This window comes from Quercus suber, unplaced genomic scaffold (genome assembly GCF_002906115.3).
Source record: "Quercus suber isolate HL8 unplaced genomic scaffold, Cork oak 2.0 scaffold_652, whole genome shotgun sequence".
Taxonomy (NCBI): Eukaryota; Viridiplantae; Streptophyta; class Magnoliopsida; order Fagales; family Fagaceae; genus Quercus; species Quercus suber.
Window position 1 is genome coordinate 68,262 of NW_027070093.1, and position 14,453 is coordinate 82,714.

Genomic DNA, 14,453 nt, shown 5'->3' on the forward strand with positions numbered 1-14,453 from the left:
CAAACAATACATGTATTTTTTCATTGAAAAATATGCATTATAACTCAAAATTGAGTATTTATTAATCTTTTAACTTGTATACTTAGTACACTTGTTAACCCGACTATATATATATATATATATATTTTAAAAAAAAAAATATTAAAAACCATTATAAACAGGATGCATTAATAGAACTTAAGAGTTTGGCTGAGACCTCTCATAATACACTCTAAGAAAATCAAAATACAATAACATAGAAATTTCCCCTATAAGGGAATAAAACAACAACAGTCTTCCACACGATTTGCTCTGTATTTGGCAAGCACGATGGCACACTAGTTTGCTCCCTTAAAGCAGTGCTTGATCTTCACTTGGGGCAGCAAATTGAGAAGGGAAGGGGCGGCAAATAAGAGGAGAGTGAGAATTATTGAAAAGAAGTTGAGCCACCAACCCAGTCAACCACAATTTTTGCATCCAATTCCACTTCAACAACCTGACTCATTTATAACTACTTACTCTAGAAGATGTTTTGAAATTGAACTTGTCTTTAAATTTATTATCTTAATTATTATTATTGTTATTCTTCGTACCAATGCATTCTTGTATTTGTGGGTATTTTTAATGAAAAATGCTATGCACGTTTGTACAATAATTTTTAAATGTCAAGTTGTAATATTTTTTAATTTAAATTTATTGAATAAAATTGTGAAAGTTCATAATATTTTTATAATATTTTCACAACAAATTATAAATAATTAATTATTATTAATTCTAATTCGAACTTATTATTAAAATTAATTTTTTAAGTTTGTTCAAAATTTCTTGAAAAAATATTGCCAAAGATGTTTAAAAATTGTAAAGGAAAATTCCAAAAAGGTAACAACTAACAAACAAGTGGGTACCCTTTTTTCTCCTACTAACATTGGACGAAGAGGTCTGTCAGGAGACTATATCCTCATTTCATCATACTTGCACCCCCAAGACTTGTCTTATTCATTGATCTGACTAATCTGTAGAGTACGGAAATGAAGGGTTTAGAGGGGTCCACAGTTTTGAAAGTTTGACCAGGCAATAAAACAAGTGGCCGGTTATAACCGGTCCAAATTGAAGTGGGAGCTAGCACGCGCGGCTACAGAGTGTGGAGGTAGTAGCAGCTGCAGGTAGCCGAGGAAGTCACGGCCATTGACAGAGTTTACTCAGATTCTCTCTCCATTGCCGCTTTCGTCAATCAAACATAATAATATAGGCAAGATGTGTGTGTGAAATCGACACTCTCCTTTTAGAGAGTTCAGATTTTCTCAGACCGCCTTTGACGGTCTCACTCACGTATAGAGGACCATAATGGACCGACCTGTCCATTTCTTGCATTTCCCTTCTCTTACCTTTTGCCCCATTTCCACTTCAATACCAACCAATTTTGTTTCCTGCTAGTTCCTCAGAAACTCTTGTGAAATTGCTATTTTGATTTTAGTAAAAAATATATAAATTTAAGGAAAAATGTTAACTATTGCTTTAAAGAAAATAATTTTAAAATTTTTTATAAAAAATAAAAAACTAATTTTTTGGACATTTTTAAAATTTTTTCATAAAAGTGGTACAAATTTTTTTCTAAAATAATTTATTAACAAATGTTTTAAAGGAATTCGTTAACGGAATTTTAAATTTAAATCCTATAATTTAGGTAAAATTTTAGATTAAACTTTATACTTTTAAAAATAGTAGATTTAATCTTATAATTTAGTAAGATTTTAAATTAAACTCTATATTGTAATAAGTTAAAAATTAAAATCCAAACTTTTAAATTCGTTTCAAATCAAACATATTTTTCACTCATTATGTAGTTAGCTACATAATTTAAGATTTGGATAGAAATATTATTTGAGTGAGTATAAACCAGTCTTAAGAAATATGATATAAGTTCAGTAACACCTAAACTAATAGAACTTTTTGTGAAATATATAAGTTAACAACGAGAATGAGAAAATTGAAAAGCCTAAATTGTAATGCCTACTTTGCCAAGCTTTCTTTATCGAATAAAAACACAAGTACATAGCAAATTACAAGCCTAACAAGTAACGACTACTTGATTTGCCTACATCTCTAGATAGGAGTGTCTTGATAGAGATATGAAATTTTCTATTGTGTGTTCTCTCTGTGATGATCATGGACCTTTTTCCTTGTATAATGCATCTTCTATTTACAGAGATGAATTGTAGTTATTCCAGCCTATAACTACCCTACGAATCAACAAAGGGATGGTTTTTGTAGTACTAAATGACTATTCTTCCCTTATAATTACAAGTGTCTCTCTTCTCAAACATCTTCCACATAAGTAACTATTAAAATTTATTTTCATATGAATGAATATATTTAAAAGTATGGTTTAGTTTGTAGCTTATAAAATTATATGGAGTTTGAGAATCTCCATAACAATTTGTAACTATAGGGTATGGAAATTTGTGGTTCATATAGTTTTCAACAAACTAGAGTCTGAGAAGGATTTTTCATGGCCATAGTGTCAAACTCAATATAGTTTTGAGAAAGAATAGGTGCTAGATGTAGAACAAATGACTAAGACTTTTATGGAAGACTCAGAGGGCTCAGATAGCTCAGGCTTTTTTTTTTTTTGGGTAATTTTTTCCTATTTTCTAGTCTAATTTCATGCACGATGCGAATTAGAATTTTAGATATTTCCTAGCCGCCTTAATTAGGAATGCTGTTGATAGTCTCAGGTCTTCTTTATTGAATGCAAATCCTTTATACTACTTTTTGTATACCACTTTATGTTTTATCCATCACTACTTACCATGTGTAGGATTACTTTTTATTTTAAACTTCGGTTATTTAAAAGGAAAGTAAAATCAAAATATGACAAGTAGTGATTAGTGAAACATAAATCATCGAATGGTACATAAAACATAATACTGAGGATTTGTATTATCTTTTATCTATTTAAGAGTATTTGTAGTGTAGCCTATAAGATAATTCAGAGTTTCAATTCAATAAATTTTTTTTGAGACTTTTCTCCTGCATTTTCTAGTGGTTTTCGGAACTTTCCTTATAAAATTCAAGGAACCCAACCTTGGCCCTGCCTTCAAATTTATTACTCACCAACCATAAATCTTGTAACATTAAGATGTTGAAAGCTAGACAGGGGTGTTATCCTTCTTGTCTGAAAATTCAGATATCAATCATGTTCCTTACCAACTCCCATGTCGTCCGAGGTGGATAAGTAAGGTAGTGCTAGTTATATTATCAACAACACCATACCTCAAGCTCATAGAATGACAGGGCAAGGTCCATTAGGAGTTTTTTGTTCTTCTTTGTTTGTATTTTATTTTATATTTATCAAGAAAAATGGTATGGAAAATTCTAGCTTTCAAAGACCTTACTCAGACGAAAATTCTTGACAAATACATTTTCATCCAACTTAATCATCAGAGCATCTAAGATCAATTTCTTACTATTGATCATGGGTATTGTGAGTAGGCCTTACTTGTCTTGCGGGGTTTGCACAGAGGAGCTCGGCCCAAGGAGAATTCGTTAAGTTAGGATCTGTTTGTGGATCCATCTAAAATTTCCCCCCTCACGTACGTGGTTATAAAATGTCTTTGATTCAAATCTTATATTTTACAGGAAAAAAAAAAAACTTAATAATTTGGTGAATATATATATATAGTTCTAGGAATATGAAATACGATATATATTTTTTTCCCTTTCTAAATCTAGCACTTTTATTTTTATTTTTTCATATGGCAAGATACAGTACTTCTCATGAAAGTCTAGACTAGAAGCAATAAAGCATTACAAAGCTAGAAAGCATAGATACGAACATAGCAATACGAGAAATTTTTGAAAATTATAACATGAAACGGCCGATACGATACCAGTATAATATGGATACAATATAGATATGATATGAATATAGCATCTTAAATGAAATGTCAATAATTCTTAGCTACAAAGTATAAACAAAGAGGCACTGGGCTTCGATCACTAGTCACTAGTACAGTTTATTGTAATGAAACTAAACAGTAGTATTAATTCCTAGGCTTTAGAATTGCTTGCATGGGATAGAGTTTGTGAGTAGTGAGTCCAAGAGTATCCACGTTTTCCACCTCTCCATCTTTCAGCCTCCACTCAAATTCCTGTACTAACCTACCAATTGATGTGCACGCTATTAACGATGCCTGAAGTGAACCTGCACATACTCTCTTTCCACTTCCAAATGACATCGTCTTGTACATATCCATTGGATCGTATTTCTTATCAAGAAACCTCTCTGGCTTCCACTCTTCAGGGGTTTCCCATTGATTCTTGTCCATGTTACACCCGTATATGTTTACAGCAATCTGTGCAACATTGGTCCAAATCAAATTTTGCTGGCAGAGATAATAACAAGTGATGAAATCTCATGGACAGATACAAGATAAAATAAGAAAACAATCAACCTCAGTCCCTGCAGGAACATAGTACCCTCCTATTTGGGTGTCTTCATGTGCGTATCGCAAAGGTACTAATGGACTTGGACTGTGCTTCCTTAGAGTTTCATGGAAAACAGCACTCAAGTATGGAAGCTTAGACAAGTGTTCCTCAGTAATCTTGTCAGTCCCACAAACATTTTGGATTTCCTGATAAAGACGATCCTGTTGCATGTACAATATTCGGTATTAAATAGTACTAAAACAGCAAAATTATATTCAAACCTTAATACCAAAATTGTGATTGACATTAATTACCTGCTGGTTTGGACATTTAGCAAGTTCATACATGGCCCATTCTGTTGTAACGACAGTAGTATCTGCTGTCTCGATGATAGTTTCCCATGCCAAAATGCTAATTTGCTTTTCCGTAAGTGTCTTTACTTCAGATAACAAGTAATTGAGATAACAATTTTCTCCCTGTTCCAAATCCAAGGTGAGTTACAATACTAACTGTAAGAAACTTCATAGTAATTTTGCACATTAAGATCAATAGGGACGCTACTTTTTTCACAACATGTTCCATAACTTGATAATGCAATGAGTTGTGATTGGAGCAACGTCAATAACACATGACTTTATTACTGATATCATGTTTATTATGCACTAATCACAACACGCCATGCATATAATTAGTTATGAAAAATTATATCCTAAGGCTAATTGAAAAACATTACCTTTCCTGAAGCAATGCGCTTCTTCTGCTCCTTGACAATGGAATTCATCACTGCTTGTCTGCGGGAAGCCAAACTCTGAATTTTCATTTCAAAGCTCTTATTTGGAATCCATTTTAGATATGGGAAGAAATCTCTCCAATCAACCTCAATCGCACCCTTTAACATGTCAGACACTAGAACGTTAAATATCTCTTCTCTTGACAAAGTGGTTCCAAGCTCTTCCACAAAAAGTGATTCCACATCATATCCCAAAGCCTACAAGCCACAACAACAACAAATCTTAAGTCACTCTTATTAATAAGCACATATTTAATATTAAACCAAAATGAAGAAACTCACTTGTTTCATTGCCAGTCCAAAAAGTTCAGACTCAAATATTTTCCTGAAATTCACAGCTTGAAGAGGAGAGTTCTTTATATGAGCATGTAATTTGTTCGAAACATTTTCTATCAGAGTGTCTCTGTGGATTCGATGTCGCTTCTGAAAAGCAAATGGATATTTTTATTAGACAAATTTTTGGCATAGTAGATAATGTGATGGAGGGTACATATAGGTGGACGAAATTATACGAGCCAACCTGTGCATTAGCTCCCAGAAGCTCTGCGATTATATATTTCTTTACCATCTTGTGAAACTCATTGTAGTCACTTGTTGCAACCATAGATTTATTACTGGTGAGAAGCTCTAGGGCCTTTGATAACTTTCTTGTTGAGATGGATGAAAATCTGGTCACCATAGCCTGACACACAACCAGAAAAATTAAATTCCGTGTATATTATTATCATCCAGTATTTGCATGAGAATGTTGATGGTAAAGCAAGAAAATTTAACAAATGGAACATCTTTATAATTAACTTATGGCCTGTAGAGTCCTTAATGCATTGATCCAATAAATTCAAGGACTTTAGTGGTTCTCATGGACATTCGAGTACTTAAAGAAAAACAACAAATTAAGAGGAACTGAAATATTTTTGCTTGTTCATGAATCCAAAAAGGGATTCTAGTACTGCGAAAATAAACATGGTTAATCTTAGTAAAGCAAAAGGTGGTGCCTAAAATATACAAGATAACTCTCAGCATATATAGGACTATTTCTGATATACTGAAACCAAACTAGGTTCTATCTTAATTTATATGGCCAGCTCATATTAATTTCACTCAACTATTAAACTTTTGCTGAATACTTATCTTTGAACTTATAAAGCATAAGATCGATCTCATGGTACTTTATTAGGACTTACATAGTCAATGTGTTGAAATCAGGGAGTGAATAATGCCTGGTAGACATAAAATAATTTCTGAATAGAAGAGTTTGAACATTACCTAGTTCTGACTTGGTTTACAATTCCAAACCTCTTAAGGGGGGCTATTTGAATAAACCCATATTTTACTAGTTTAATAACTAATAAGTCTAACGACACAATAATTTTCAAAATTGTTGAGGTAGTTGATTGTGATTGACATTAAATAACAATAATATTAATGGTGATTAGTTATGTTGTACCATTCACAAGCTGTCACTTCAATTAGTTATGAAATAAGTTGTGCATGTAACATTGTTGAGCAAGGTTGGAACTAAGAGCTCATTTGGTAGCAGAGTTTAAACCACAATTTTCAATACTTAAGTGTTGAACTATGATAATAGTGTCTTATAACTCAATGACATTGCTTATTGCGGAACTAGACTTCAAATGCCCCCACTTTTTCCTTTTTGTTTTTTTTTGTTTTTTTGTTTTTGTTTTGTTTTGTTTTGGTTATTGTTGTAATAAGTTGCAACTATCATTTCTTTCATTTAAACAGGACGCCAATAAGGCGATTAACATTTTTATTCATAAGTCCAACAAGGCCTGCCACCATCAATAATTGGGTTAACTTTCATTCATGGCTACCCAACCCGCCAACCTATTTTGACGGGCCTAACTACAATATTAATTAATTTGTATCCTATTGGAATCTCATGACTTTTTTTTACAAGCAATTAGGCCGGTATGTTGGTTTGTATTTTTTAGAAATGTGTGTGTAAAAAAGTGTGTGAATATACGAGTAATGTTGTTTAAAAATTGAAAATATGTGTTTAAACACATGTACCAAATGAATCCTTAGTTTCACATTATTTTAAAAAATTGTAATTTATGGTATATCATTTGTTTTCTTCAAAATTTTAAATAATTATTTGATTTGGTATTTACACACGCTGCAAACGTGTTCATGGGCTGTTAAAAGAAATCAGAAAAGTTCTGTGTTTTGCAACAATGCATTATTGATAGTTTTAAAATTAGATGTAGATAACTAGTTAAGAGAGATGAGGCAATTGAAAATATATAGAAAAAATATATTAAGTGTGCATTTGGCAACACTTATTTTTGCCAACTTATTTTACTATTCAGTTTATTTTTGGTACTATTTATGGGTCTCACGATACTTTTTAGTACTATTCATGGCCCCATTGTATTATTTCAGCTAACTTTTACTTTTATTTACAGTACTTTCAGTAAAGAGTTTTCATTTTCAGTAAAATAAGCGGATCCCAAATAAACCCTAAATAATAGTTTTAAAATTAGATGTAGATAACTAGTTAAGAGAGATGAGGCAATTGAAAATATATAGAAAAAATATATTAAGTGTGCATTTGGCAACACTTATTTTTGCCAACTTATTTTACTATTCAGTTTATTTTTGGTACTATTTATGGGTCTCACGATACTTTTTAGTACTATTCATGGCCCCATTGTATTATTTCAGCTAACTTTTACTTTTATTTACAGTACTTTCAGTAAAGAGTTTTCATTTTCAGTAAAATAAGCGGATCCCAAATAAACCCTAAATGACAAAGGAAATGAGGAATGTTTGGATAGGTTGTAATTTAATGAAAATATCACATGCAAAAACTTTTAAGATTTTTGAATATATTCTTGGACTATTTTAAGCTTATGTAGATTTTTTTAAAATTTGCATTTTCTACTAAACAAGGTTGTTTGTATTGAACTTACAATACTTGACCTACTTGTTTCGATATTAATATTTTTTAGAAAATAAATAATTTTTTAAAAAGAATTTTATAGAAAATTACTTTATTTTTCTATATTTGATAACAACCTTAAAATGAGTTGAAAAACTGCCATTTGAAAAAAGTGAAAAATATTTGTGAGAGAGTTAAAGAGGAATTGCATCCTCACCCAATTGCAGTAGATGTCAATCCAGGCGTGGAAGGAGGATGAATTTCAAATCACAGACATCAAACACCACGTAATGTATCACTATCTGTGGGCACTTATATAATTTGAAACCAAAAATTTGTTAGGGGTCCATATCTTACCTAATGTATCAACCTTTGTTCCAAATGTCCAAAATTAATAATAGATAATGAAAAAAAAAAAAAAAACCTAGAAAATGAAGAAGATTGGTTTGCACAAAGGTTAAGTGGGTGGAGGTCAAACTAGGAAGTTAATTAACCGATTATAAGCGATGGACCATAACTTTCATATAAATTTATTTCTTCTTATTAACTTTTTTCAACTTTTTAAAAACCATACCATCTGCCACAATTTGACAACACGTGCTGCTCTGAAGCTAAACTGCAAACCATCACTTCAACCTAGATTACCGCTACAATCACAAATGAGAGTTGTTACTTTTTTTTATTGATTCAGGTAGATGGAGGGGCATACAAAACAATGAGCATGTAAGGAGGCAAAAAAAAAGTGATCTGGGCGTACAAAAGAAGAAAAAGGCAAAAAATAAAAAATAAAAAAGAAAAAGAAAAAAAGTAGTACTATAAATAGTAATTTAAAAAATGATAATAAAAAAAAAGAAAAAAAAAGGTAAAATGCAAAACGGCTATCTAAATTTCTTTAAATTTCATTTTAATTTTTTAATTTTGCTTTTATTTATTTTAGTCTTTTAACTTTTAAGTTTATTTAATTAAGATTTTTTTATCAACTTTTGTTATATGTTATGGTTAATTTTTCAATTTTATAAATTTTTCTTCAAATTTTTTAAATTAAAAAAATTTTAATTAATGATTGAAAATATTTTCCATTTTTTTTTAAATTTTAAAAAAAGTTAATGGAAATGTTTTAATTAAATAAATTTAAAACTTAAAGAACTAAAATGAATGAAAACAAAATTGGAGAATTGAAATGAAATTTAAAAAAATTAGAAAGTCAGTTTTGCATTTTAACAAAGAAAAAAGAAAAGAAGAGGCAGACAAAACAAAATGGTAAAGAAGCACTGAAGCAGTAGCAGAAAAGAAACGTAGTGCCAATCCGCAGCACGGTGGCTGACTTCATTGTTGTAAAGTTTTTTTTTTTGAGAAACAATTGTTGTAAAGTTGGGTGTGGTATTATGGTTCAAGCCATTACTTCACTATTAGACTGAGAGTTTTCTTATGAAGTTAGTTTTGGGTGTTTGACATTCAAATCCAAATAATATATATATGAGAGTAAATTGAATAAGGACGGGGAGTAAACCCTTTAGTTTATACTAGCCAATAAGGACATTCTACATTAGATTTTTACTTAAAATTTATTGTAAAATCAATACATCATAATACACCTAATATCATCTTAAAAAAAAAAAAAACCTATTTCACTGATCTCGCTGCTTCTGTACAGTACTTTGGGCAATAACTTGATTCCTGTGTCATCTAGATAGCTGAATATATCAACATTTTTCTTCAATTTTAATGCTAGAGAGAAATATCCAAACTCATTAAATCCACTTGCATTCTCACAGCCGTGAACCACACTTTCTTAATTTTTATTCTTTTCTTTGATTTATATCCAAAGAGAAAGAGAATTCATTTAAGAAAACAACAAAGTCAAAAAGAAAGAGTAACAATCAAAATCGTTTTTCTATCAGTTGATTCCATCTTGAGGAACCAAGGCAACAAACTAAAATTGTTCTTCTGTCAATGGAGGTGAAGCGCGATGTCAGTGGAAGGTAATTGAGGTGAAGCTCAGCAACGAAGACGGAGAAATATGAAATAGGGTTTTTTTTTAGATGTTATTAGGTGTATTAAGATGTATTAATTTTACAATAAGTTTAAGTAAAAGTTAGATGTGACATGTCTTTATTGGTTGGTGTAAATCAAAGAGTTTACACTCGTCTTTATTGAATTTAATCTCATATATATATATATATATACACACATGATTAATTACACACTAATGATTTTATTACTGGTCAAAGTCAAACCGAGCTTGTGAAGGGGGATGAATGCAATTGGATTTCTATGGGGTTATGATTGAGAGCTTTTTCTATCCACAAACGAATCCATTTAACCCAGCCCACCAGTTTCCCTACTAGTGTCGATACTTTTGTCACTTCAAAAGGTGGTTGTCTTTTTCTTTAATCTCAAATAATCCATCAAAGTGCCATTGAAGTGGAGTGCACTAAAATAAAGGCCTAGTGAGGTGTACTGGTCCTTAGAGAACTAGAAAGAGTTAAAAAAGAAATTGGTAATTGTTTTCTCACACTCGTTAATAACAATTTTTTATAAGAGCGTTTGACATTAATTCTTGTTTACAATATGAAATAATCTTATTTATAATATGAAATAATTGATGTGTACGTATCATGTATAATAAGAAGTACTTGTAGAGTGTGAGGGGCAAAGGTCGTGGTTTACCTCTCTAAAAGAGAGTTTTACACACATATAAACTTAAATTATGTTAGAGTAAAAATTTTATATTGTATATAAAAAAAGAAATGTATGGGAATCAACTATGAAAGAATTGTAATAGTACCTCTTTGGCAACATGGGTGGAATTGAGGACAACCATAGTGGAAGCACCAGTTCTGATGGAATAGATTGGTCCATGTATCTTAGCCCACCTTAAGAACGTCTTGTAAGGTTTCTTCTCCTTCAGTTGCAGCAAATTTCCTACCACTGGCAGCCCTGGAACCACTGCATACACCACCCAATGTTCCCAAAATCCATTACTGAATTCCCAAAATGAAAAACCAACTGGCCCATATCAAGATTCAAAATGAAAAACCAATCAAACCCAAAAGAAAAGAAAAAAGGATCTTTTTGACAATTAAATAATAGTTGTAACAATAAGATACGTAAAATTAAACTTTGGATATCTTTATTAGAAACATCAAAAATGCTAATTAAGCTACAAAGTTAAGTTATTGGCAAAAGAAAAAGAAAGGATTTAAGGCACTAGAAGAAGTACCTGGAACAGGAGGGAGTTTGGAATATTCATTCTTCTTGGTTGAACGAAATCCTCGCATGAAGAAGAAGGAAATAAGCAAAGAGAGACCACCAACAGCAAAAGAGGTTGCAAAGGGCGTTGCTTGGAAATCTTGAAGAAAATGAGTTATGTTGGCCATTGATTTTGCAGTTCGATAGAGAAAGGATTGTATCACTGTTTATGAGATACTTTCTAGTTTCAACCTGCAGTATACATTATATATAGAGTGGAACACACCTTAGTTGTACAACACACCTTAGTTCCATATTAATTTGGAAGATCACTGCACACTCTTAGTGCGATGGCCACTCCACAAGTATAAGTACTTGTAGAGTATGAGAGGTAAGAGCAGGGTTTAAGTCTTCAAAAGGGAGACTCGCACATATATATACTTAGATTAAACTAGGGTTGAATTTTATCTTGTATATATATATATATATAAATAATAATAATAAAAAAAAGGGAAGGACCACATGAAAAATTAATACTTTTAAAATCAATAAATTATTAAAATGATTGTAATATATATATATATATATGCTAGTCTCTACACACGCGTTGTGCGTTCTCAGAGACTTTTTTATTTTTTTATTTTTTAAAATCTTGAACATACAAAGAATCAAGCCAAAAAAAAAAAAAAAAAATCTAAACTCACATCCTAAAATTTACTTGAATCCTAATAGCTAAAATGAAATACATTGTGTTTGTTTGTTTAGATCCCTTAAAAACAGATTAATTTAACCCAATGAATTAGCCAAGTATTTACTTAGGTTAATTATGAGATCTAAGTTAAACACATGCAAACATATTACATTTAAGGAAATATGTTAACTAATGCTTTAAAGAAAATAATTTTTAAATTTTTTATGAAAAGTAAAAACTAATGTTCTAAGGGAATTCGTTAACGGAATTTTAAATTTAAATCCTATAATTTAGGTAAAATTTCAAATTAAACTTTATACTTTTAAAAATAGTAGATTTAATCTTATAATTTAGTAAGATTTTAAATTAAACACTATATTGTAATAAGTTAAAAATTAAAATCCAAACTTTTAAATCTGTTTCAAATCAAACATATTTTTCACTCTTTATCTAGTTAGCTACATAATTTAAGATTTGAATAGAAATATTATTTGAGTATAAACCACTCTTAAGAAATATGATATAAGTTTGGTAAAACCCAAATTAATATAACTTTTGTGAAATATATAAGTTAACAACGAGAATGAGAAAATTGAAAAGCCTAAATTGTAATGCCTACTTTGCCAAGCTTTCTTTATCGAATAAAAACACAAGTACATAGCAAATTACAAGCCTAACAAGTAACAACTACTTGATTTGCCTACATCTCTAGATAGGAGCCTCTTGATAGAGATATGAAATTTTCTATTGTGTGTTCTCTTTGTGATGTTCATGGACCTTTTTCCTTGTATAATGCATCTTCTATTTATAGAGATGAATGGTAGTTATTTTTAGCCTATAACTACCCTATGAATCTACGAAGGGGATGGTTTCTGTAGTACTTAATGACCATTCTTCCCTTATAATTACAAGTGTCGTCTTCTTGTCAAACATCTTCCACATAACATAAATAACTATTAAAATTTATTTTCATATGAATGAATATATTTAAAAGTATGGTTTAGTTTGTAGCTTAAAAAATTATATGGAGTTTGAGAATCTCCATAACAATTTGTAACTATAAGGTATGGAAATTTGTGGTTCATATAGTTTTGAGAAAGAATAGGTGCTAGATGTAGAACTTACTCAGACTATTATGGAATAGAGGGCTCAAATAAGTCAGATCTTTTTCTTGTAATTTTTTTCTATTTTCTAGTCTAATTTCATGTGCGATGCGATTTAGAATTTTAGATATTTCCTAGCCGCCTTAAATAGAAATGTTGTTGATAGTCTCAGGTCTCCTTTATTAAATGCAAATAATTTGTATTACTTTTGGTGTACTACTTTATGTTTTATCAATCACTACTTATCATGTATATGATTACTTTCAATTTTAAACTTCGGTTATTTATAAGGAAAGTAAAATCAAAACATGACAAGTAGTAATTAGTGGAATATAGAGTGGTACACAAAAAGTGATTGAGATGATTTGTATTATCTTTTATCTATTTAAGAGTATTTGTAGCATGGGCTATAAGATAATTCAGAGTTTCAATTCAATAAAAAAAATTTGAGAATTTTCTTCTGCATTTTCTAGTGGTTTTCGAAACTTTCCTTATAAAATTCAAGGAACCCAAACTTGGCCCTGCCTTTAAATTTATTACTCACCAACCATAAATCTTGTAACATTAAGATGTTGAAAGCTAGACAGGGGTGTTATCCTTGTTGTCTGAAAATTCAGATATCAATCATGTCCCTTACCAACTCCCATGCCATCCAAGGTGGATAAGTAAGGTAGGGCTAGTTATAGGGTTCGTTTGGATATAATTTATTGTTGCTGAAAATTGATTGTTGCTGAAAACACTATAGCAAAATAATTTTTAAATGTATAAATAGTATTGTGGGACCCATTTTAAATATTTTTTAATGCGTAAACAGTGCATAAACAGTGCTTTTGTCTCTAAAAAGTCAATAACTCCGGTGTAAAATAATAATAATGAAAACACAGCTTACAAAATGCAACGCAAGATTGAGCACAATCCAAACCCTCACATATTATCAAGACCACCATACCTCAAGCTCATAGAATGACAGGGCAAGTCCCATTAGGAGTTTTTGTTCTTCTTTGTTTGTATTTTATTTTATATTTATCAAGAAAAATGGTATGAAAAATTCTAGCTTTCAAAGACCTTACTCAGACAAAAAATCTTGACAAATACATTTTCACATAACTTAATCATCGGAGCATCTAAGATCAATTTCTTCCTATTGATCATGGGTATTGTGAGTAGACCTTACTTGTCTTGTGGGGTTTGCACAAAGGAGCTCAGCTCGGCCCAAGAGAATTCGTTAAGTTAGGATCTGTTTGTGGATCCATCTAAATTTTCCCCCCTCACATGCGTAGTTATAAAATGTCTTTGATTCAAATCTTATCATTTACGGGAAAAAAAAAAAAACTTAATAATTTGGTGAATATATATATATATATATAT

General features: G+C 30.7%; 1 protein-coding gene across 1 annotated transcript; it reads right to left on the minus strand.

Moving 5' to 3' along the window:
* Nucleotides 1-3,837: 3,837 nt before the first annotated feature.
* LOC112032780 (ent-kaurene oxidase, chloroplastic) lies at nt 3,838-11,529 on the minus strand. The gene is made up of 8 exons (XM_024065535.2): nt 11,323-11,529; nt 10,888-11,048; nt 5,718-5,879; nt 5,480-5,620; nt 5,141-5,395; nt 4,722-4,883; nt 4,434-4,628; nt 3,838-4,334 (listed from the first exon to the last, which is right to left on the minus strand). Exons 1-8 carry the CDS (start codon nt 11,477-11,479, stop codon nt 4,023-4,025), a joined length of 1,545 nt encoding a protein of 514 aa, XP_023921303.2. The 5' UTR covers nt 11,480-11,529; the 3' UTR covers nt 3,838-4,022.
* Between the last annotated feature and the right edge of the window lie 2,924 nt (nt 11,530-14,453).

Excerpts from the sequence above, each read along its gene's own strand:
- LOC112032780 (XM_024065535.2), bottom strand. The coding sequence starts at position 11,479 with ATGGCCAACATAACTCATTTTCTTCAAGATTTCCAAGCAACGCCCTTT. Across the intron at positions 5,621-5,717 it reads TTCTGGGAGCTAATGCACAG|AAGCGACATCGAATCCACAG; the intron begins GTTGGCTCGTAT and ends TTTGCTTTTCAG. Across the intron at positions 4,629-4,721 it reads CTAAATGTCCAAACCAGCAG|GATCGTCTTTATCAGGAAAT; the intron begins GTAATTAATGTC and ends TACATGCAACAG.